Source organism: Rhinolophus sinicus, chromosome 4, assembly GCF_057876585.1.
Source record: "Rhinolophus sinicus isolate RSI-liver-muscle chromosome 4, RSI-T2T, whole genome shotgun sequence".
Taxonomy (NCBI): Eukaryota; Metazoa; Chordata; class Mammalia; order Chiroptera; family Rhinolophidae; genus Rhinolophus; species Rhinolophus sinicus.
In genome coordinates this window covers 1,305,007-1,329,926 of record NC_142504.1, presented here as the reverse complement: position 1 = coordinate 1,329,926, position 24,920 = coordinate 1,305,007, and the positions used below count along the sequence as shown (strand labels likewise).

The window sequence follows — 24,920 nt, the reverse complement described above, 5'->3', positions numbered from 1 at the left end:
GGAAGCCAGGCCATAGGCCGGATGCTGGAGCATGAACTGAGGTCACTTGCTGGCCATGGGGTAGTATGTCCCCTCAGGCGAGGCTGTGGCCCCGGGCACATAGGCAGAGACGAGGTTTAACCCCAGCGGGGGCTTCTGGGGCCAGTGCAGCAGCCAGAGCCCCAGCTGCTTTGCGCCAAGTTGTGAATGACACTCTGTGACCCACCAAAAACGACTGACTTTTAGCTGTGAATTACGAGGATGTTAATTATTTAAGTTTTAGGGAAGTCAGATAATTTGTGACAGCTGGAAAGTTTGGGGTTCCAGAGACTTGGCCTCCTGGGAGGCTGTGCTTGTCCACTGGACCCATGCTAGCTGCTTGGACCTTGTGACTTGGGTTTTTTCCTGACCTCTAGTTGACTCATTGCAAAGAGAGAAAAGGAAGTAGGAGAAATGAAGCCGTTTTAGGAAGGCAGATGACGCTGAGACATGGGGACGGTGCGGTGACTTCCCCACTGTCCCACAGCTTCTGATTCTGGCCTTGAGGGGAGTTGGTTTTCCAGCTCAGTTTTGCTGTCTTTGTGGCCTCTGTGGTTTGGGCCTCACTTGTCAGCCATGAGCAGACACGGGCCTGTGGGCGCCCGGTGCACTTGTGCTGGTGCCGCAGAGCCCCCGGCACCTTTGCTGGCCTTGGCCGGGGGTTGGGCAGTGCCCTCCCTGCACTGCGGCTCCCTTCTCCCCCTGAAGGATGCCCCCTCCCCATGGCTTCGCTCAGGTCCCTGCTTTGCCCCAAGGTGCCACTCACCTTCCATTGGGACACTTTCTCTCTGCCACTTCCCGCCCCCTTCCTGCTGCTCTGCGCCATCAGAGGTGGGGTGAAGAATGGATGTGTGCACGCTCGGCGTTCAGGGTGGACGGGAGCCCTTATCTCTCCACGGATGTCGGTGGTGGCACTCATGAGTGGGACCCAGATCTCTTGGGGACTGATGACCTGGGTTTGTCAGTAAAAAGGAAGGCCTGAGAAGTTTCCTGCAGAAAACCACTGGCTCCGTGAGCCCAGGGCATCTGAGGGGCGGGTCATCGCTCCCACTCCCACGTACACGCCCTGTTGCCTTGGGCAGAGGACAGTGAGATCTGAAACACGGGGCACAACCCAATCCGACAGGAGGTTTGGGGTAACGCAAGATCGCACCTCGAAATCTGGCCCAGCGGCCGGCTGGTGTTCCCGGCTCAGGAGAAGCAGCCACTGGCTCCATTGTGGAGGGTTATCAGCCTCCTGCTCAGTCTTTGCTCTTCTGTCCCTTCAAAGTCACGGCCTCCCTTGGAGGATGCACTGCAGCTCTTGCCCCAGTCCCAGGTGTCAGCTGGGATCTGAAGGAGTGGTACTGCCTGCCCAGGGGACGGGGGGACAGGGCCACGACCTGCGTGCTGTCCCCCCAGGTGCTGTGTCCCCCCCAGACTCTGTGTCCCCCCCTCAGGCCCTGTGTCCCCCCCCCAGGTGCTGTGTTCCCCCCGCAGGCCCTGTGCACATCCCCCCAGACTCTGTGTCCCCCCCTCAGGCCCTGTGTCCCCCCCCCAGGTGCTGTGTCCTGCCCCAGGCCCTGTGTCCCCCCCCCAGGTGCTGTGTCCTGCCCCAGGCCCTGTGTCCCCCCCCCAGGTGCTGTGTCCCATCCCAGGCCCTGTGTCCCCCCCCCAGGTGCTGTGTCCTGCCCCAGGCCCTGTGTCCCCCCCCCAGGTGCTGTGTCCCATCCCAGGCCCTGTGTCCCCCCCCCCAGGTGCTGTGTCCTGCCCCAGGCCCTGTGTCCCCCCCCCAGGTGCTGTGTCCTGCCCCAGGCCCTGTGTCCCGTCCACCCCCCCAGGTGCTGTGTCCCCCCCTCAGGCCCTGTGTCCCCCCCCCAGGTGCTGTGTCCTGCCCCAGGCCCTGTGTCCCGTCCACCCCCCCAGGTGCTGTGTCCCCCCCCCAGGTGCTGTGTCCCATCCCAGGCCCTGTGTCCCCCCCCCCAGGTGCTGTGTCCTGCCCCAGGCCCTGTGTCCCCCCCCCAGGTGCTGTGTCCTGCCCCAGGCCCTGTGTCCCCCCCCCAGGTGCTGTGTCCTGCCCCAGGCCCTGTGTCCCCCCCTCAGGCACTGTGTCCCGCCCCAGGCCCTGTGTCCTCCCCCCCCAGGTGCTGTGTCCCCCCCACGCCCTGTGTCTCACCCCAGACCGATCTGTAAACCCTGGGCCCTACCGGTCTCCATGTTTACTCCTTCCTTCCTTCTCCCCTCCCCACTCCCTGCACTAAGGGAGGCCAAGGTTAATTTTTAAACCGGCCAATTCAGCAAGTGTGTCCTGGTTTCGCTCTAGGCCGGCACCGAGCTGGGTGCCCAGCTGTAACTTGCTTCCTGCTGGTCCATTTTGGCCAGAAGTTCCATTTACCCACCTGTGTCAGACACGTGTGTGCCCATGTTTAATGTCTGACAGGTGATTTGTTGTTAATTAATGGGGGTTATTTTTCAGAGCAGTTTCAAGTTCACGGTAAAATGGGGGGGGAGGGGCACAGACTCCACACTCATTGGGCTTCTCCCTCCGACACATGCGTTTCTTAGTCGATGAGCCAACTCGGAAGCCTTTTAATAGCTCACATCTGTCGTTTGCCTCCGGGCTCACTCCTGGTGGTGGACAAATAGTGATGACATGTGCACTGTCAGCGTCACACAGCGGTGTCACTGCCCTGAAGTCCTCTGTGCGGCCCCCGCTCACCCTCCCACCCCCAGACACTGACCTTTTCACTATCTCGTAGTCTTGCCTTTTCCAGAACGTCACAGAGTTGAGCCATGCAGTGTGCAGCCTTTTCCGACTGGCTCCTGTCACTTAGTAACATGCATTTAAGGTTCCTCCGTGTCTTCCCGTGGCTTCACCGCTCATTTCTTCTCAGCGTTGCATCATGTCCCACTGTCTGGATGGACGCAGTTTGTCATCCACCTGCTGAAGGACGTCTTGGTGGCTTCCATGTCTTGTGTTTTATTTCTGCACGTTGCCGTCACTGCTGTCAGAAGAGCTGTGGAGCATTTTTCAGTTTTGCCTTCTTAGGGGAACTTTTGTTTCTCTTTCCGTAAGACCCTTTTCCTGGTTGACTGTCCTCAGCAATCTCTTCTGACTCAATCCACTGAGAAGAAATCACTTCGCACATGTCACCTCGTTAAAGGTACGCTGACAGCGGTGGCCATTTTCCCATCAGGAACTGTTAGTTTGAGTCTCCGAGCGTGGGCCGTGGCCCCACAGTGGAAGCTGCAGCGTGGAGCCTGGGCTGTCTCTGAGAGCCGGCAAACCTTTTGTCCTAGGAGAGGGCCATTTTCTGTAAGCAATGTGGTTTCCTTTGGACAGGAATTAATGTTTTACACCCAAAATAATCTTGGTCCTGAACAGGGGAATTGCCTGCGGGGTCTTGGAGCATTTGGGGACTTGGAGGTGGCCACTGGACGTCCACTGGACTAGTACAGCCACTGCACGTCCACTGGACAGCACCGTCGTCAGCACCGCCCCTCACACTGTCTCAGGGTGCTTAGCATGGCCACGAGTAGAAAACAGAATCCCATTTGTGGTCAGCCCTGCAGCCAGGGACCCACGCAGAGGAGCAAGCAGACCTGGGTCTGAATTCTGGCCCTGTAGTGGCCACATGACCGTGGGCCTCGGCCTCTTCCTCTGCAGAAGCAGTAAAGGCCCCTGGTTCCTGTCCGGGGTCTTTGCACGCGCTCTAGACCCACACGGTGTTTCTTCCTGAGGTCACCAGACAGATCCTCCTGGGGCAGACAAACGCCTCCTTTTGCGTTGATGTGACCCGCTCTGGTGCCTCACTGTGTGACCTCTGCAGAGCCACGTGACAGGGACTTTCCTGGTAGTCTTGGGGGTGTGCTCCGTCTCTGGCGGGAAAGGAGGTTCTGCTCGTTCCTCCGCTGTCTTCCAGGCCCCGTGTTCAGGCTGGCAGAGGTCCTCAGACCCCACGCTGACTTCCTGTCTCCTTGCCCCCCCAGTGAGAACATGCTGGTGGGCTGGAGGGACCTTGCAGGCTCGTCCTCGGGGCATCGCACCTGCAGGCACCCTCTGCCTTGGGGCAGTCCCCCCAGAGCACACGTTTGGGACGGCCGTCTCATCTGGGCGAGAGCACGCGTTTTGGACTGCGCCACTTGGGCCAGAGGGCCAGCCCTGAGGTCAGCACTGTATGCCCTTGGGCGTGTTTCTGGGAGTCCGTGGGGGCGTCTTCCTGCCTCCGTCTGAAATGCTCACCGCTCATGGAGAAGGGTATTTCTTACCACGTTCCTGGTTCTGTTTTGGGCTGGCGGCTTCTGGAGGACGCATCGCCCCATTTCTCCGCTTCTGGCTACATTTGTAGCAGCAGGATGAGCAGTTAACCACACGTGGGAGTCCCACGTCCAGATTTCAGTGTGAGACTGAACTCCAGTTGGACCCTGTGCACTGTTTTCTCTCCAGTGAAGCTGTGTCCTCGGGGCGGGGGACTCAGGCAGTGCCACCTCCCGCCCTCCTTCATGCACAGACACACTCAGGGGCGCTGCTCCCCGGGTGCGGCCCTACAGGCCCTCGGTGAGCCCCAGGCAATTGTGGCTCCAGCCCTCTCGTACGCCACGTGTCTCTGCCTTTTCGCTCCTAATTCCCCCGGAAGTCTCCAGAGCCACAGACGCCCGCTGTTCCTTCACAAAACTCTAGCTGTGGACTCCCAGCCCTGCTGCGTGCTTCACAGTAATAAACTCAGTGCTTGTCCTGGGGGTGGGGGTGGGGGTAGAAATCTGAATGACTGAAGACATGCTACGAAACCAGGACTTCTGATTTTTCACCTAAAACCTTGGGTTCTTCTAGAGACTTCCTTACTTTACAAGCGTTTGCGGGAGGTTGGCGGGGCTGTTGGAGGCCTGTGCACAGCTCAGTGCTGTCCCATGAGAGCCGAGCGCCTGTTCCCACGGAGGGGACACAGGACAGGGACTCATCCTGGAGATTCCGGCCTGCCTGCTGGACTCGTCCTGGTGGGGCAGGGGTGCCAGCCGTCCTCGCGCTTTCAGGTGGCATTCTGGGTGGACAGTGACGCTACTGGCAGGATTTGTGGACGTGGATGGGCGTTTGGTTCCGTCCAGGACAAACTAACGGGGTTTAGTGGGGGGTCAGTGAGCAGGCCAGATGCAGCCTAACGCTACATTATTTTTTATTTTAAGATTTCATGATAAGTTGTGAACTATTAAAATTTCTCCTTTTCTCCTTTTCTTGTCTGCTCCTCCCTGGATCAGAGGACAGTTGTGGAAACCAGACTGTTCACTTTTCTTAGACACTTTTGACAACATTTCTGGGGAAATTTCCTCCAGTATCCCCCTTTGTGGGATTTACCATAGTTTTCCTGAAATAACTGTTGTGATGTTTGTGCCTTTTCTTCCGTTCTCTTCCTAACAAGAAAGGATTTGTTAAAAAGTCAGTCACGTGTGGGCGTCATTCCGTTTTTAAGCTCTTAAAGAAAAACAACAGCATACACATCCCTAATGTTCAGGCCTGAGGGAGGGCATTCTTACCTCGTCTCCTCCTCTGCAGAGATGCCCCCTGACAGCTGTCCTTGTGGGAGGGCGTGGGGGGGCCTGGGGGTGGGGAGAGCATGTCTTACTGTGTGCCCCTGAGGAAGGAGCCCTCTGGTCTGACCTTGAAGTGTGGCTACTGCAGAGCAGGTGCGAGAGGTGGGCTTTCGGGGCAGGGAGGCAGCCTGAGGGCTCAGGAAGAGGCTGAGCCTGGCCACTGCCGGCCGGGTGCCCCAGGGAAGGGGAGGGGAGGGTGGAGAGCCGTGAGTGGTGGTGCCAGCCTTCGACACTGGGCCGTAGTCTGCAAGCTCCAGGAAGGCTGAGGTGCCAAGTCCAGCCTGCCCACCGCTAGCCACCAAGCGCCCTGGCCTGGGGCTGCATCCTCCACGGGTACCTGTGTGACGGGCAGGACCTGTACCTTCCTGAGGGGGGGAGCAGCCCCCCGAGAACGACCGTGCACTTGTCCCTTGCAGCAGTGATAGACGTGGCGTGCTGGCCAGTGGTGGGAGCACCCCATGCAGGGTACACAGAGGCTGGGTGTGTGTGGGGGGCTCTGGCCCAGGGCCTCGCCGTCCCCATCCAGATGTCCCCATGCGCCTTCTCAGTCCAGGATTTTACTTTTATTTTAAACATGAGGGAACCAAAGCAGAATGTGCTCCTTCACTCGCTTAAGGCCACCGGTTGGGTGACCAACACCGGTGAACGTGTGGGTGCAGGAAAGTGTTGTACTGTCTTAATCCTGTTACCCTCACCGCGATCAGTGACCCGAGGACGCCATGGCCCTGGCCTGGAGGGCCTCGCACCTCAGTGAGGTGACAGAGGCCTCGTCCGGCTGTCACAGAACCAGAGCACGTGTGTGAAGAGGGGGTCTGAGGGGAGCGCAGGGCAGGCTTAGGTCTCCGTCTGCACAGCGCACACTGTGCTGTCATCTCTAAAGACCCCTGAAGCACAGCCGCGGGGAAGAAGCCGGCGTGGAGGAGAGCAGGGCTGCGGCTGAGACCTGGGGCCGGCGCGTCCTCCCTGCGGGAAGCACGGGGCGGGTGGCATCCTCACAAGTGGCTCGGTCGCTTTCAGGAAAGTGCGATCAGATGATCCCAGTGGCTCCTTCTCTCTGCGGCTGCCCCGTGCGGGTGGGCAGGACCCAGAGGGCTGCCCTGCGTTTGTGGGGCACGCGTCTTCCCATGGGGGTTCGGCGGCCACACTGTGCGATGGCGCCCGTGGGAGGACGGGCAGTGGATCCCTCAGCAGGGGTTCTGGGCCACGCCTGACAGAGGGGCTCAGAGTACGGTCAGCAGGAAGCTCGTGAAGGACGCAGATGAGGTAGTGAGGTCCCAAAGCCCAGCACAGTGTGTGGCCACCCCGCACCCCAGGAGCAGCGGCGACAGCCTAGAAAGAGGAGCCACGCCACCTGGCCGTGAGCAGCCCTCCCGTGCTCTGTCTGCAGGACCTGCTCCCGCTGGCCTGGTGACAACGTCCTGTGTTGACTGGGTTCTCTGCTGGCCCTGTCAGACCTCTGATGGGGGTGCTGTGTCTGAGTGTGTCCCCCCCAAGTCCATGTGAAGTCCTACCCGCTGGCACCTGTGACTATTTGGAGACTAGGCCTTTACAGAGGTGATGGAAGTAAAATGAGGCCATTAGGCTGGTGGGTCCTAATCCAGTATGACTGGTGTCCCTATAAGAAGAGAGGAGGACACAGACATCCAGAGGGACATTCATGTGAGGACACGGGGAGAAGAAGGCGTCTGCACACCCAGGCGACAGACCTCGGGTGGGACCCGCCTGTCCACACGTGGATCTTGGACGTCCGGCCTCCAGGATGTGAGAGTCTGTTTAAGGTCCATCTGTGCTGCCTGTTACGACGGCCAAGCTGATGAGACAGTTGGAATCTCGGCCGTCTGCTCCTCTCTCAGAATGTCAGTGCCGGCGAGGGGACTTTCCTCCTCTCATTGTTCTGCACCCCGTTGATAATAAGTGGTAATAATGGTGGTGAAGATGACTGAGCCTGCATCTTTCTTCCATCTTGTGGAATGGCCGTGTACAAACATGCCAGTCGATTGGTAACGTACCACACAGGAAGCAAAGGCCGTAAAATAATAAAATCGAGGTGACACTAAAGGTTCTGCTCCTTCAGGAAAGTCCCTGCCCTCCTTCCCAACCCACAGCCGCTGTGTAGGGGTGAGGGAAGCGTCACCCCCACTGTGCTGTGAAGCCCCTGTACCCTGTGGACGTCACATCTGCGTTCTCTGCAGTGCGTGGTGCAGAGCGTGAGAGAAGGTGGCTTGTGCGGGTGGCGCAGTTTGGGACAGAAGCTGCTGCAGTCTCGATTTCACTGACTTTCCTTCATAAAGGGTCCCCTCTGTGAAGACAGAGCCAAGGTGGCGAACGACAAATTTTATTTCCTCTGTCGGTTCCCGCTGAGCACTGCTGTGGCGTTAGGAAGGGGCACCGCCTGCGGCAGGCGCTGCCTCTGTGCTCGGCTTGGTGTTGAATTGCCTTCAGAGCCCTGGGCAAGGTGAGTCGAGCTCAGCCTGCTTCTGTCCCCGTCTGTGCTGGTTTGGCCCCCTGGGGGGTCGGGGTTGATTTGGGACATGTGTGCAGTCCTCTAACGCACCTTAGGAGCTGTTGGCTGCTGCCATTGAGGTGACTGTCCTCCCAGGACCCTGGCGTGAATGAGACCTGCTCCTGCAGCCGGCCGCCAGGCTGGGGAGGGCGGGCCTGTGGGCAGCGTTGCCTGGAAAACCTATGGGCACCATGCGTGGGACAGACCAAGCTGCCGGCTTTGGTTGCAGCCACTGCTCATGTGCACACGTGCACAAGTGTGACCTTGAGCGTCGCTGTCACTACGCGCGTCTGTGGGGCTCTGTGGCGCTGCTTCACGCGATCCTACGTGGTGTGCAGGGCGTTAGTTACACACACACGCTTCCAGAGAACTTGCTTGGGAAGTGGGACCCTTTGCACAGCTTTGTCCAAAGTGACATTGAATAAAAAAGGCCGATCACAAAAGCTGAGTTTCTTGTTTGGTGGTGCAGTTGTCCCCCCCTTATCTGTGATTTTGCTTTCCGAGGTTTCAGTTGCCCGTGGTCAACTGTGGTCCAAAATATTAAATGGAAAATTTCAGAAAGAAATGATTTATAATTTTTAAATCGTGCGCCATTCTCAGCAGCATGATGAAATCTCGAGCCGTCCTTCCCCGTCCCTCCTGTCTGTGAATCGTCCCTTTGTCCAGCATCTCCACACTGCACGCTCCCTGCCCAGCAGTCACTTGGCAGCCGTCTCGGTGATCAGATCGACTGTCACGGTGCTTGTGTTCACGGCTTTACTGAATAATGGCCCCAAAGTGCAAGAGCCGTGATGCTGGCGGGTCAGAGCCGCCAACGAGAAGCCCTAAGGTGCTTCCTGTAAGTGACAAGGTGTGTACATATTGGAAAAGCATAGTATATACAGGGTTCAGTACTGTCTGTGGTGTCAGGTGGCCACTGGGGGTCCTGGAACATGTCCCTGCGCATATGGGGGGGTTGCCTGCCTGTACTGAGAAAAAGGAAGCCGTGTCTAACGCGTGTGGAGAATGGAGCTGTGGCCTCTCTCCCAGCACTTCCATCTCAGAAGTAAGCAGGGGACCCCGTCAGGCTGTGGGAGACCTCTCTGCTGGACAGAGAGCCTCAGTCAGAACTGGGCTCAGCCCTGGGCTGTCCCCAGGGGGTGAAGTGCAGGGCAGGGCAGGGCACACTCCCTCAGCCACATAGAAACACACTCCCAGCCTCACATGCACACCCCTACCTCAGACTCATAAACTCACACTTTCAGTCACATGGACACACAGTCTGGCACACACACACGCGCACACACACACACATTCCCGGGGCACAGTCACTCCAGGGTGTGAGGCCCCCTCCGTCCTGGTAACCTGTCGCTTGCTGGTTTGGGGACAGGTTACTGATAGCAGTGGCTGCAGGTGCCACGTAGGCAGGCGCAGCTTGTTTGTTTGGTTGTCCTTGGTAACCATGATGGGGCCCCACGTGGAGCCGTGACAAAGCCATAAAGTGATGTGGACCTGGCCCTTTGGGGCTCGGGGGCTTTACCAGTCACTAGTGGGCACTGGCTGTGCGTCCCTGCCTCATCCCCATTGTCACCTCTCCTCACCCCCTCTCCCAGGGGCTTTTTTTGCTGAGAGGGAGCTGTTCCTATCAGGTGAGCCACCTGGAGTTTGGACCCAGCGGCGTCTTCTCTCCTTCCTGGATCATGGGCGTGGTGGGCCTCTGTGGGACTCAGCGCCCCAAGCTCGGGGTGACTTTGGGGTTGAGGTGAGGGCCAGGGAAGACCTGTAGCCCCAGCACTTGGTCCTGCTGTGACGTGAACACTGGGGATGGCCCTGCTGTGACGTGAGCACCCAGGGGTGGCCCACTGGCAGCAGGGCCTGTCTTCTGTTCTCCTGCTTACAGAGCAGGGGAGGGGCTTGGCCAGGGGGTGGCCGCCCCCTCTAACACACTGGCCATGCACGTGGGTTCCTGGGCAGCAGTGTGAGTAGCACGGTGGCAAGGGAAGCAGTCCCAAGCACATGGTGGCTGCCTGCTCAGTGGTCCTAGGGTCCCGGGAGCCAGGACTCGCCTGTAGGACCTGCCTGCTGCAGAAGCCCCATCCTTCACACCCGGGACAAAGGCCGGCCGGAGTTGTTGAGGGCCACAGCCTTTCCTCTTGTCCAGTGAAAGCAGAGGAAGAGCCCACGGCACTGAGCCTGTGATCAGAGGTCGGCTGTAGAGGGCGCAGCAGGTGAGCTCGCTCTGCCCTGGGACCTGCCTGGCCTCCATCCTAAGGACTCGTTGCCCCCGGGGGCAGGTGCATGGCCACCTGAGTTCCTAATGCCCAGCGGGGTGGCCTGTGAGGTCATGGGTGTGTCCTGACCCTCCCCCCATGCTTCTGTCAGACTGTGGCCAGTCGCCTCCTTCTTTATTCTTCGAAGGCTGGAAATGGGACATGAAAATCCGGTCCCTTTTCACGGAGTTCCTGTCCTGGGACCTGGTGACCCACACAGCAGGAATCCACACCTGGCATGTGCAGTTCCTGGTCTTTATAAGTCAGGGGTTCCTGATGTAACTTAGTTTCCTCCTGGCTGACACACAGGTGGCTTGTCCCCCAGACTGTCCCCTTTTCTCTAAGTGGCTGTTCTTGTGCATTGTCGTGTGTTCTCACTGGAAGCCTGTCCTCAGGCATCTGTCTGCACTGTCACAGGGTGTGTGCAGACAGACGGGGGTTGTAATGGGTCCCTGGACAGGGCTCTTTCTGCAGGAGTGCGGACGGACGTGGAGGGGCAGTCGCTGAGCGGGGGACCCCGCGTCCCCCCCAGGCCCTGCTCACTGTCTGATGAACCGCGGTCCCTGCAGTTTGTGCCCATGCAGGTCCCCTCCTGAAGGACTTGTTGGTTGGTTACTGGGTGCCGTGAGGAACAGGTGGCTGGCCCGAGAAGGTGCTCCCTGCCAGCGTGTGAGCAAGGCGGGGGTCGGGCAAGGTCGGCGTGCAGATGGCAGAGCTCTCCAGAGATGTCGCTCCCGGTCGGTCGGGACCTGTGTGACGACTGGGCGTGGTGTGATTCACGGGCCCCCATGAGCGCGCTCGGTCTCTGGGGCACACGCTGGGGCCAGGCCCCCCAGGTGCAGGGGGACGTGGGAAGAGCACTGGTTCCTACACTGCGTGCGCCTGGTTGACCTTTGAAAACTCAAGTTCTGATACTGCGTGGAGCTTTTCCACAGACTCAACAAACGTGTGCTGCCAGACAGCGAACTTGAACAATAACTGATAGACTTTATTTTTAGGGCAGTTTTAGATTTACAGAAAAATTGAACAGATAGTACAGTCCTGGATAGGGTTTCCAGGCGGGAATTCCCGCCCGTTCTCAGGAATGTTTTTCGCTTTCCCGTTCCCGAATCCCGAGATATAAACTGTTTTCTGTTCTCCACAATGAATCGTTTCCACAAAGTGATGGCCGATACTACCATCCACCTGGGTTCAAGGAGCCGATTTTCCCGATTTCCCGACCAACTGTTCGGGATTCGGGAATGGAAAAGCGAAAATAATTCCTGAGAACGGGCGGGAATTCCGGCCCGGAAACCCTAGTCCGGGATGCCCACATGCCTCCCACTCCCATTAGAAACATCTTGTGTTAGTGCCGCGCATTTGTTCCCTTCTGCCCCGTGAGCCAGCATTGATACATTGTTACTAACCCCATGAGCCAGCGTTGATACATTGTTACTAACCCGAGCCCGTGGTTTACATCAGCCTTAGCTCCTGCCCCTGTACCGTCTGGGTTTGCACAGATGAGGTATCATCACTGCGGTATCCTACCAAGTGTGTTCACTGCCCTGAACGTCCTGGGCTCCCGTTCATCCCTCCCCCAACCCCTGGAAACACTGACCCTTTTACTGTCGCTGTAGTTTGGCCTTTTCCAGAATGTCACAGAGTTGGAATCACACAGTGTGTAGCCTTGTCAGAGTGGCTTCTGTCACCTAGTAATATGCAGCTAAGGTTCCTCTGTCTTTTCATGGCTCGATAGCTCATTTCTTTTTGTGGCTGAATAATACTCCGCTGCGTGGAATACAGACAACGATTGTTAAAGGCAGGGGCTCTGATTCCTTGCACGTTTCTTGCCAGTGTGTCAAATGTTTCGTGAAGCACCAGGACGAATGGGCCGAGTAGAGACTGTACAAGAGACGGAGTTCATTGCGGTGCTCCATCCACCATGGCGTCCGCGTCTGGCAGCCACCAGCCAGTTAGCCTATGTCTGTGGCTCCCTGTATTTTCAAAGCCATTTGTTTTGTCTTGTTTTCTGTTTTACATTTATTTGTTCACTTCCCTCATCTGTTCATCAAACTTTAATACATATGTGGATCTGAGGATACACAGATGAAAAAGAGGTGTCCTGCTTTCCAGGAAGTCTACTGTGGGGGGAGCCAGTAGGAGGTCAGCAGTGCTGGCAGCCAGAGGGGCTGCTCTGTGTGTGTGTGGGGGGGATAGGGTGCCGGGAGAGAGGGCCCCTGCCCCAGACGAGATCGTGAGTCAGAACCCGGTGCAGTAATAACACTTCTCAGACCGCCTGTCATGTGCCTTAGGAGCTTAGTAAGATAAGCAAGAGAGTTATAAATAGTCACCCTGGCAAGAACCAAGGTCATGCTGCCAGCCTCTCCAACCCACAAGGACAGCTGCTCAGGTCCCTGGGGTTTCCCCGTCTTATGTACATTTCCAAGAACTCTAAGGATGGGGTACAGGGTCCTGGGCGGGGGACAGCCGGGAGGCAGCTCACGGGGAGGTGTGTCCCACTTGCAGGCGCCAGGACCACACAGAGCAAGTTGTGTCCCTCACCCGCTGGTAGCCCTTTCTGCTCGGGGACAGCCGGTGTCCCAGATGTGGAGAGCCCGCCCTGTGCCAGCCTCTGTTCTGAGTACCACGAGCCCTCGTGACCCCTAGTTCTCAGACGAGGAAAGCGGGGCCCAGAAGGATTAAAGCTACGGCCCCGTGCTGAGGTCCCACCTGAGACACACTCCCAAGCTGGGGCCTGGGTCATTGTTGGGTCCCTCAATGGGGCCTGTAACTGTGTCTCCTGTGGCTCAGTGATGGTGGTGGCCTTGTGACCTTGGTGGCCTCGTGACCTTGGCGCAGGCTTTCTTGGGTTGCCCTTAGTTCCTCAGAGGACCATGGTGGAGTCCTGCGCAGAGCCACGTCTGGGACAAGACGACTGCACGCCTGGCCACAGTTAGACTTGCCATTCGCGTCTGCTGTGGAAACATCTAGAAGCAGTGGTCCATCTTACAGAGGACCCCAGCCCTGAAGAGCCTGGGCAGAGCGCCCTTCTGGCCGTGGCCCCCGCGGTGCTGGGAGGGCTTGCACTGGCTCAGGCTTTCAGGCCTGGGAGCCCCCTGGTTCCTGGAAACTGGAGATCAAGTTCCACACATATGAACAGTGGGCGTTTCTCTTGGGTCTCCGTGGTGTCATTACATTGTCTGCAAAGACTGGGACTTTACAAAACGGCAAAGAACGTGAACTCTGTTACTCTAGGTCATCTCTTGAGAGACTGAACTTGGTGACCGAGAACGTGGTCAGGGACGCTTGGGTTTAAGAGCCCACCTGCTCACCATGTTTCTTCTCCTATAGGTGGCGCTACCCCTCTGTGCACAAGGCCACCTGGAACAGGTAAGTCCCCGGCATCTCCTTGGGGCCACGGACCTTCGTCACAGAGGGCGAGGTCTTTATGCTGTGCCCGCTTTGGGGTCCTCCGGGGTCCTTGGGTCCTCTCCCTGCTGGAGCCACAGCTTTTTCTCGCACAGTGCTTACAGGCCACCCACATGCGTCCCTTCAGAGGACAGTCACGCACGAGTGTGTAAGAATTGCTGTTTGGGTCAGTTCCTATGAGGGAATCCGTTCCCTGAGCCTGAGCTCCCTTCTCTGTAAAGTGCAGATACCACATGTCCGTTTTCTCAGACATAAAACTGTGGGGCAGGTAGCTGTCCAGGGTGTCCGTGCGGGAGCAGGAAGTGGTGGCTTTGGAACAGGAAGCTGGGCAAATGCCGTCTTCCTATGGACTGAAGGTAAACGTAGTGATAGCACTTTCTCTTTGGCTTGCTATTAGGTAAATATAAATTGCCGGCTGCTTTTTAAATGAAAATGTCACTTGAATGTCATGGTCCCTCTGGGTATTTGCTTTGCCACCCCCACTGGAGATGACGGGATAAGCCTCGTTTTAGTGACTTAGTGGCTGGCAGGACACCCTCTGGCTGCATGTACTTCCTGGACAACAGGACACTGACTGCCGTTTTCTCCCGTAGCAATGGGAAGTGACTCGCTGTGTGTGTGTGTGTGGGGGGGTGCCGTCCCTGGCCCCACCCCTGTGGGCAGCAAACAGGTGTGCCCACTGCCTCCTTCAAGGTGTCCTCAGTTGTGTTCTAAACCCTCCCCACACTGGAGCATCAACCAGCTCGTGGCCCTGGTTTCGTGGACGCAGGATCCAGGCTTTGGGGGGGCATTTTGCCTGCCTCCCTGGTCCCCGTGTGTCTATTGCCTGAGCCTGGTAGCCCCCTGACCCAGGGCCGCTTTTCCCACGGTGGCTGCATGGAGGCTGTCCTGTGCATGGCTTTCTCCCTACACTGGGGGGTGTCGCCTCCCTCTGGCTGCTGGAGGAGAGGAGTAGGACAGATGTGGCGGCCAGCCGGCTCGTGCCCCCCAGCCCCCCCGCAGACTGGACAGCCTGGTATAAATGGACCTGCCTGTGCCCAGTGGAGCTTTCGGGGGAAGGCCTCCCCCTACACGCCATCACTTCTCAGGGTGGAAAGCACAGAAGCCTTTTTCTCCCCTGGCCCTCCGTCGGCCAAGAACCTTCCAGCACCCTGGGCCTGGCACTTTGGATGGTTTGGCCGGAGCTCCACGTGACACCCACACTCCAGATGTGACCTTGGGACTCACCAACCTGCGTGGGTCCTGGCCAGGACACCTGGGATCCCATTTCTGCCTCTGTTCCCTTCATGGAGTGTCTGCTGTGTGTCAGACGCTCGGGGGGACATTTGCCCAGAAGGTCACCTTAGCTGAACGTGAAGAGCCTGGGGCTGAGAAAGTGAGGTGACTTGCCAGGTCACTCGACACAAGCCGCCGTGGCCGCGCTGGGTGTCCACGGCCCTGCACGCGCTGGTGTTCGTGGTAAGACGGCTTTGTTGGTGCTGCTCCTCAATTTTTCATCTGCCGTGTTTCTAAGTTGGGAGTGACTTGTGCAGGAAAACCCTCCTGCCAGTGGAGCATGGCAGCAAATTGGGGCACTTAGTGCCCCGTGTTTCAGACCCTGCTCGGTATTGCTGGGCCTCGGTGCCTCGTTCATTCTCAGAACATCTCGGTGAGGTGGGCGTCAGGGGTCCGAGCAGGGGCCCCTTCCCCAAGGAGGCATTGTCCCTGATGGAGGAAACGACCGGGGGCCTTGGCCAGGCCACTCAGCCTAGCCCCAGCGCTGCCTGAGCCAACACACGGTCCATACCTGGCTCCTGCTCCCGTCCTCTCATTCTGTCCTTTTGTGTCATCGGTGGCCGTTGTCCAGGTTTGGGAGCAGGTGGCCTGCGTCCTTGCCCACTGAGGCTGCACTTGGTGATGGGCTTGGGGTGTGACGCCCCTTCGGCGCTGCTGTGTCCTGCTCTGTGACCCACTGCCGTTCGTCCACATCCTGTGCCAAGGACCCTCCTCCGTGTGCCAGTCACCTGCTCTGCAGATGTCACCCGAGTGGCCTGAGCCCTTCCGACAGCTTCCAGAACAGTGTCCTGTCGGCTCGCTCTGACTGAGCTCCCGGTCTCCCTAAATCCCATGGCAGCATGTGGGCCCCAAGTGTCCTTAAACCCTGGTCCCAGCTGGAGAGGACAGGTGGCTAATGGTGGTACCAGCAGGACCCGTGGACGTCCCTGACTGACTGCAGGGCCCTCCCTGTGCCTCGATGGTGCTATGCTCTGTGAGGGTCCTTGTCTGCCGGGCAGGGCGCCTTGGTGACACCTGGGTGGCTGGGACACACCAGGGAGGAAAGCCGTACTCAGTGGCCGTGCCTCAGCCCTCGCTGTTCGCCTGTGGTGCCCTTTGCCTATGAGTTTCTGGTGGCAGATGCTTCTGTTTGTTGTGATGACTTAAGAAGAGGTGTGAGGTTCGATTAGTACACAGACTAAAGAAAGGGCAGGCAGAGGGGCCGAGACAAAGGCCTGGGAGGCCGAGCGCCCTTTATCCGTGTTCACTTAGCTGAGGGTGGACCTGACCATGACGCTAGTTGAGCCGTGGGGCCTGGCCCCGAGTCCTCTCACTTCTGGGCTCCTTGCGGGTCTCTGTAAGGACCGAATGAAGCAGCCTTGAACGTGCCTGGTTCTGGTTACAGCACAGAAAACCCACGAGCGGGAAGAGCCTGCATTGTGCCGTGAGCCCAGGAGGGCAGTCGGGGCCTCTCCTGGTTTCTTCATCACTGTTGTCTCACCAGCTGCTGTGAGGGAACCAGTCCGGTCGGTTCTGGAGGACGCCATCTGCTGCGCCAGGACACGGCCCCGTAACAGCCACTTAGGGGACCTCGGTTCTCCTCACCCCTTGTCGGGAGGCATGGCGGGTGTCAGAAGCCGATGGACAGACCGTGGTTGCTGGGCGGTCGCCGGGCTGACGACAGGGTCTTTCAGGACACACAGGTCTGCGGGAGGCCGGCTGCTGTGTGGACGTGCGAGGCAGCCGCATGGTTGTTTCCCGTCTTTAACTCCCATGCACTTTCCAGGGGAGCTGGCTCCTATCAGCCAGAGGAAATTCCTGCCTGGGGGCAGGTGTGGCTTTGGCTGGGACTCCATGGAGTCCACTGGTATGAACCACCCACACAGCCTCGGCCCAGGGCCTGGGAGCGGCCGGCCTGGCTGGAGCACTGTCTCAGAAGTCGGCTTTTTTCAAAGTGGCTTCTGTCCTTGAAAGAGTCCCTGTCTTCCGGGGGGCAGGGCTGCGCCACTCAGCCTAGGACACAGGGGCAAGCCTCACTGGCGGCCGCACATGTGACTCTTTGCTGGGCTGCTGTGGTTTCGTGCTGGAGGAGAGGTTGTCTAACACCCGTCTCTGAAATTTGAGTCGGCGTTTCCTGAACTCCCTATGGCTTCACGTCTGTTTACTTAGAGTGAAGACAGTGGTGGTTTCTGTGGAAGGTGACAGTAGGCGTCAGGTTACAGAGTCCGAGGCTGGAGTTTCCAAACTGAGATCTGTTAGCTGCACCTTTGTCTCTGTGCACAGGCCTGGTGTTGGTGCAGGCGTGTGCATGCCCAGGGTCCCATGGAGGACCTCTGTGTAGGGGGGCTCATGGAGAGGATGGAGCCGGGACGCCGAGAGGCTCGGTTAGGACGGAGGGCAGGGCAGAGACACGCCCAGGTCGCACAACTAGAAAGGGGACAGAGCTGTGGAGTCGTCTCTGCTGGACAGCCTGCCCTTCCAGCCCCGTGTGACACTGGCAGGTCCCTGTTTGCGGGGGGAGGAGCACCCACACTGGCTGGTGTGCGTCTGCATGGCACACACACTGACAGGAACGTCCGCGCTTTACAACTTGGGGGAAGCATGGAGGCGTTTGGGAAAAGCTTAAGATGAGTGGAGAGGTGGACCAGGCCCCTGTCCCCAAGGTTCTCTCGCACCTGTGACCCAGAGCACACCAGCCCCTCAGGCACAGCTCAGAGCTGGCCGCGCCCCTGGCTGGGCTGACGCAGTTCATTACTTAGCTCCATTTCTCAGCTGCTCACTTATATTTTTGTTCCTTTTCAGAGTCCTCCGTGAGGTTGGGGATCCCCGTAAAGTTATATGGGCCCCAGTGGGGAGGAACGTAAAGCCACAGTCCTGAGCTAGCTCAGCTGTGCCTTTCTGTAGCTCTGCATTTCGCCCCTCTGAACATTCCTGTTCTAAGTCTCCCTGTACTCGTGACTGTCTCTTGAGTGGAGCAGAATACGTTTGGAGGAGGGCAGGCCCTGACCGCTTTCACAAATGCACAACTGGCTTTCGTGAGAGAAAGATGCACAGTGGAAAGGAGCTTGGATATGGACAATTCCGGAGCCCCGTCCTGACCACTCCAGAGGATGTGCCAGCAGGACGGGCACGGTGGCCGAGCTCACAGACGACGGGTGTGAGGGGCTTGTGAGCGTGCAGGCGACGGGAGGGTGTTCGTGGAGTGTGTGGAAGAGAAGCCTCTGGCATGTGGCTGGGCTCGGGAGGTCACCAGCATCCCTGAGCTCCCCAGGGACAGGCCTGCAAAGTGCTCAGTGCCGACAGATGGGCCCTGGGCTGGTGTTAAGTCAGTGAGCCCCTCTGGCCTCCCCGGAATGGGCAGGGTAGGGCCCCGGCCAGTTCTTGGAGGTGGCTCCTGGTCCCCAGGTTACAGGGGGGGCCCTGACCTCTGCCCCCAGCCTCTGCTTGCAGCTGCTGCCCGAGGTCCCCGTGCGCCTGCCCTGGGCCCAGGTTTCCCAGGAAATTGGGCACCTGCCCTTTCCCTTTCTAACCAGAGGCCAAACTTTGGTCCACACTCTGCTTTGGTTTCACCATCTCCTCCCACGCCTGAAATAACATCCGGCCTTTGGCTTTTGTCAGCGTCGCGGGAAGGTGGCCCGGGTTTCTGGGAGAGGCTGCGTGTTAAGAGGCCCTGGCAGCATTGGTATCTCCTTCTCAGGAACTCCTGGTCACCTTTCCTTACGTCTGAGTTCACTGACCTGCTGAGGAAGACGGGAAACCCTCCACAAATCGAGGAGAAAACCCACTCTGGTGAACCCCTCCCCCCCAGCCAGCCGCTCTTTGTGGCCTGGACTCCATCTGCCCCAGGCAGAGGGCCTGTGAGGGGAGCACCGAGGGAACCGTGCCAGCTGCGGCAGGGGAGCTGGGAGCCTGGCTGATGGGGAGCCCTCACTGCTGCAGGCGGCACACGCTGACCTGCCTGCTCTGTCCCCGTCCTTGGGTCAGACGTCAGTCCCCTGCCCCCCCCCCCCCATGGCCAGGTGTGTGGTGCACCTGGCTAGAGCTCCCCCACCTTCTGTGGGCTTGGGGCCAGCCCTTGTCCTCGGGCCACCACGCCCAGGCCCTCTGAGGTGACTGCAGCCCGCTTGTCCCAGGGAAAGGCTTTCGGAGGTGTTTTGCAGTGATTGACTGTCCCCAGGAAGGAAGTCTGCAGGGGCTGAGAAAGGGGTTGAGGGTTTTCTTCCATGGCACCGAGTCTGCAGCCTCCCACGTGTGACATGAGGCCCTGGAAGGCAGTGGTTACGTGCCACCGTACTGGAAATAGCAGTAACTACTGGAGGGGAAAATCGAGTGCTTATTTTTTAATACCCGTCACCTAGACAAAGCCATCCCATGACGAGGAGGCATAACAGTCCAGACAGAGGTCAGGCATCAGATCGGCACAGCACTGAAATTACCTGAGTGCATTTTACCTGCAAGAGGGCCCCTCATTAAGAGACCCACACAGCAGCACCACCCCCACAGAAGAAGTCTCTGCTGGGAGCCACGGTGGCCGGAGTGGCCCCGGCTCTGAGTTTGGGGCCCAGGGTTCTGGAGCCAGGTCCCTCCCGGGTTCCACATGGCCTAGGTCTCCAGCCTTCTCCTTTCTCAGCTGGTGTGAGGTCTGCAGTCTCCTAGCCCTGATGGAAAAGTTTCTGTCAGAAAACCAGGGGCCTGTTGCAGTTTCATTTGTCAGGTCATCAAAAGTGCCTGTGAGCTTTTCGGGAGGTCTCCCCTTCCTCTCTGGTGGATGCCAGGCCACAGGGTACCTCCCTTCTGAAAACCAGGCACCCCAGCAGCTCAGGGCCACACGGCTGCTGCCCCACCGTTATTTATTCTGCTAGTGCATTTACAGCAGGTTTGTCTGCAATATTTACTTTCCCTAGAGGATGAGGGAACACTGCTGTAAAAAAAGCAAGTTTTGTCCCATTTGGAGACTCATCTGTACAGAAAGAACGAAAAACTGTGTGTGGTTGCCTGGGCCTCGCCCATTTCTGTGGACAGGCTTTTCCACCAGCTCACGCTTTGTTTCCTTGAAATGGGATCAAGAACATTCCCCACCGGCCCCTCCTGGGTGCCCAGGAGTGTGGGGAGCGTGGTGGCCTGTCCCCCTGGGTCTCAGGAGTAGGTGGGAGCCAGGGTGACCCTCCGAGTGCAGACGTGGCCTGCATGCAGGTGCAGCAGTGTCCCCTTTGTGACTTTGGGCTGAGACATTGTTTTCTGATCTATACAATAGATGTTAAAAGTAAATGCAGAGCTTCCTTAGTTACCTTTGGGAGATGCTGGGGAAAGTGCTCATCCTGAAAACTGGTGAAGAAGGAGAAGCAATGAGGCGTTTCACCTTCTTTTCTTGTACTATAGTACCTCCGTTTTATGTAATGGGGAGTTCCAGCTGACAGATGTTGAGAAAGTGATAGTTAGGATATGCCGTGTTTCAGATGGCTGATAACGAAAGGGCTGGCTCGAGGCTGTGACCCTCTGTAACCTCCATGGGGGGGTCATGGGGCCTCCCCGGAAGCACAGGCCACCCGCCGGCCGAGCCCGTTGCAGAAATCGACCAGAATGACACCAAGACCAGACCCAGCCACCGCTTACAGGAAGTGCAGGCCCTGAGTGAGCTCAAATAATTTCGAGGGTCAGCACATCCCAGAATGTGGAAATTCTACTGGTCATTTGAAAAAAGAACGCTGGTCGTTTGAAAATAAACTGCAAGAGGAGCAGGAAAAGCCTGCACGGTTCAGGCACTGGAGACATGTCCGCCTTTACTTGGATTCTGATGCAGATAAGTGGACTGTAAAAGCACCACACCAGCCAGAACAGACAGGCGCACGTCTGCAGTTGTCTTCCATTACTCAGTGGCTCGGGGCTGGCCTGTGAGTGGGCGTTCCAGACACTGACATCTGGAAAGACGTGTCTGCCTGATGAAGTGTTTCGCTGGAAACCTGCTGAGTTCATCAGCACATGACAGCGCTGATACCTTGTTTTCTAAAACAGCAACATTTGCTCCATGGAGCCCGTTTTCAAAGTCCTTCTGCTTAGAGGGCTGTTTCACACTGGCCAAGCGCATTCTTACTCTTCCTTGGGGAAATCACCCCCCTCCCCAGACGGATTAATTTGACTGATTGCTCGTGGGTAGAAATTGGGCCAAGTCGCATACACACATTCTGAGTCAGTGTAACAAAGAGCTTCGAAGAACTAGGAGCTGAAAAAGATTGGACATAAATGAGGTACTGAGCTGCCTGTCCTTGGGGCGATTCAAGTAGAGGCTGACAGTGTCACGGCAGTGGTCTTTTCTGAAGGTGGCTGGGAGATGGGGGACCGAGTGAAAGTGACAGTGAGGGATGTTTTAACGAGACTAGCGTCGTGCATCGTGGCACAGTTTTTAGCACAAACCAAGCAGTGGACAAATAGTTGAGGTCAGTGGTTCTCAATGTGGTCTGGGACCAGCGGTGTCCGTGTAAACCTGAGAACTCGGACACAGATTCCCTGGCCTCATCCCAGACTGTTGACTCAGAAATCCCGGGCGCCCCAGGTCTCCCTTCCCATAGCCTTGTAGGTGCCTGTGATGCAGGCTGAAGTGTGCACACCTGTTGTAGCAGTTGTCTTCCTGGGTGGGGCCCTGTCCTGGGGGCGTAGGGACGACTGAGGATGCTGCAGCCGCCCGGGTTTGGGGTGCCTCCCTCAGACCCCGGCCTCTGGGCCCATCCTCATTTCCTGGTGCTTCTCTCGTCTGCCTCCTGCACAGACAACCGTGTGCTCCTCTTGTCCACGCTCTAGAATGTGAGCTAGTCCTTCTGTCTTTGTCTCGGAAACCCTCCATGCTTCTCCGTGCAGGGCGTGGGCAAATCGGGGGACTCTCAGGAGGAAGTGGAGCTCTGGGGAGGGTGCATGTCCTTAGAAGGAAGTGTCGTTTGTGGCCCGGGCCTCAGTCTGCCAAGGCTCAGCTCCTGTCCGGGCATGAAGAACCTAACCACAGCCTCGAACGCTTCATGTTATCGGGACAGATTTGTGGGGGACGTTAGAAATGGGATGTTTTCTTCAGTGAGTCAAAGATGGAATGATCCTCAGGATTATATAGGTTACGTCACAGCCGAGCCACAGTTTGTGGGCTTTGCATTTGCAGATTCGCTGACTTGCTGTGATGTGTTTAATCCCCACACCGGCACTCACTGTGCTTTCCCGGTCAGTCACAGACTGCGCAGGACGGTGGAAAACGTGCGCTGCTCGCCACTCAGGCCACCAGATGAGGTCAAGCAGGCGACTGTGCCTTCTTGTTTCAGGCCTGACAGTGAACAAGTGTCCACTGTTCAAGTTATTTAGTGCTGCATTTTCTGCATTTTTGTGCTTTTTCCTGGTGATCTCGTGGGTGAAAATGGCCCCAGCTATAGAGCTGAGGTGCTGTGTGGTGCTCGTAAGTGTGACAAGGCTGTCCTGTGTTCACGGTGACGTTTTAGAGCACGGTGACGGCGTGACTGTGGTGGTGAATCCATGGCCAGTGACTAGGTGTTGACTGGATAACAGTCGGGTTGGTTGGCTGTTGATTAGGAATTGATTAGGGATTGGTTGGCTGTTGATTAGGGTCAGTTGACCACCCAAGAACTTTTTCCCTGACCTGCCTGTCGGAGAGGACAGACCCCAGCCCACTTTCCCGTTGCCTCCCTGTGACTCTGGTGGCGACTCAGATTTAGACCCTAGAAGTGGGGAGCAGGAGAGGCCAGGCCTGGAGGGGTTGTGCTGGAGCGCTGACGGACGGATGGACGGACGGACGGACGGACGTCCTGGCTTTTGGCCCCGAGGGAAGTCGGGACATTGACGTGGAGGTTCACCCTGCTGGAGTAGGAGCTCGGACCCTGAGTCCCAGGCCTGCCGCTCACCGGCCGTGTGGCTTTGCGGTGTCACCTCACTTTGCCAGGCCTGGTCCTCAGCTCCCTTTTGGCAAAGTGGGGATGGTTAGGGTCCCAGCTGGTGGTGCGGCTGTAAGAATCCCAAGAGGGTTCAGGGACACTGAGCGCTGCTCAGGGCTGAAGTGACAGGAGCATGTTGCTCTAAGCATCACTGTTCTCCCTGTGGTGACAACACTGATAAGGACTGTGGCTTGCGTGTCACTTGCCATTTATTTGCTTTCCCATTCAGTCAAGCCTGTCCCTTAAAATGATCAGAGTCAGTAGGGGGTTGGTGAGCTGGGACATCAGTTAACTTGTGGAATCCTGACATGTTCTTGTAACGTTAAACTTGAGCATTTAATTGTGTCTGAAAACAGACAGCAGTCACTGTCTACCTATGAGCTCCGATCAGCCCTGCCTTTGAGTTCAGTCCGGGGGCAGGGGTTCCCCGTGCCATTTTGCACAATGTACACATGATGAGTCCTCCAAAATTCTCTGTCTGGGCTTCCTCGAACTGTTAGGAAAGCTGCCGGCGGCTTGTGGGACAATCCGACTGCATCAGCCCTGATTTGCCCACGTCTGACACTCCTGTCCAGAGCTCTGGCGACCAAGCCCTCCTGCAGCTCTCAAGTGGGTGGGTGTCTCTGTCCACGGCAACGACAGAGCTCTTTGTTTTTAGCTTGCACGTCGTTGGTTTGCACAGAATTTCGTTTAACTCTGACAGTAGCCAGTGCATCTGGTGTAGACAGGTTTGGGGTCTTGGGGGCCCCCAGGTTCATGGAGGAGGCGGCAGAGGATTGTGGAGCGTGGCCGCCGGCCCCGGCCTCCAGTGAGTGGGGCTCGGCCGTGGGCCTGTCTCCCAGAACGGGTGGAAATGGCCAGCTGATCGGTGACCGGGCAGCGTCACAGAGACCACGTTTGTTTGGTGAGAAGCAAGGCAAGATGGAGCTGAGCCCGTCAGCAGGCGGCCAGGGCTGGGCCTCACTGTGGCCGTCGCAGCCGCTCCCACAACAGGCACTGTCCTCCGTCCGTTCTGCATGTGTCTGTCTTTTCTTGAATGCCATCCCTTGCCAGGCAGCATTGCATTAGTTCCACACTCACGGTCCTCTCCTTCCCGCCTCTCTCATTGCAAGTTTCCCAAATGTGGGGAATCTGCTGTTCGTTCTTTTGCTTCCGACACCCACAGTGGGTCTGCATACACAGTAAGTGCTGGGAAAAACAACTGCTAACTTTAATCATGCAATAAATCAGCTTTCCCGCGGACGCACCTGTAGTGTCGGGTGTAATCTGTGGATTACCCGATATTCAGGTTTGTACCGAAGGCCTCCTGTTCAGCCGATGCTGGATCAGCTGCAGTGGAGCTGGACCCAGCCTGATGAGGAGCTGCACAGAGGCCGGCTAGCGGCTGCTTCTCCTCCCCCTCTGACGTGTCGTAGTTTCCATCAGATCTTTCTGATTATGTCACCCATTTCCACCTCAGGGTGGTTCTCCCCGGACTTTTTGTTAAACAACTTCTCATATGGGGCTCCTGGTGCCGCTCTGAGCCGGGCCTTTTTCACTCCACACCTGTGTGTGCCCCCTCCCCCACACTGTGTCCGAGCCGCACACAGTCAGCCCTTACTTCCTGGAGAGAGAGCGAGCAGGGCAACTGGTGGGGCTGGTGGGGTGGTGGGCGAGCACCTCTGACGACAAACACCTATCCCCTGAGGCCTCTGGAGCGCAGGTTCTGGGGGCCGGGAGGGGTGTGGTTTCTCCTGTTATGGGCTTCACATCCTAGGAACACAGCCCATCATTGGTCCAGCACTGACCCGGGGGGGGGGGGGTGCGCGCAGAGATGCTCTGAGGCCCATCCTGTCCTCCCTGCCCCTGGTCTTTGGGACACTGGTTTCATGCCCACCCCCACACCTCAAATCCCTCTTTAACTCTGCTAAGGCAATTCCTTCTTGAGAAAGGGGATCAAATATTCTCGAACGCAGAGGCTCGAGTGAGCTCCTTATCTTGGGACCTTTGCTCCAGTCTGGT

At 57.7% G+C, this 24,920-nt stretch overlaps 1 protein-coding gene across 6 annotated transcripts in view; it reads left to right on the top strand.

Annotated features, from left to right (window-relative positions):
* TNS3 (tensin 3) overlaps positions 1–24,920 on the top strand; it is a 167,371-nt gene that overhangs the window by 44,216 nt on the left and 98,235 nt on the right. For 5 of the 6 annotated variants that reach the window (XM_019731607.3, XM_088797632.1, XM_019731611.3 and 2 more), the window contains one exon: positions 13,666–13,704. The exons of the other annotated variant lie outside the window; for it this stretch is intronic. In XM_019731607.3, coding sequence (XP_019587166.3) covers positions 13,666–13,704 — 39 coding nt within the window. The remainder of the gene's footprint in view (positions 1–13,665; positions 13,705–24,920) is intronic. 6 annotated transcript variants of the gene reach the window in all.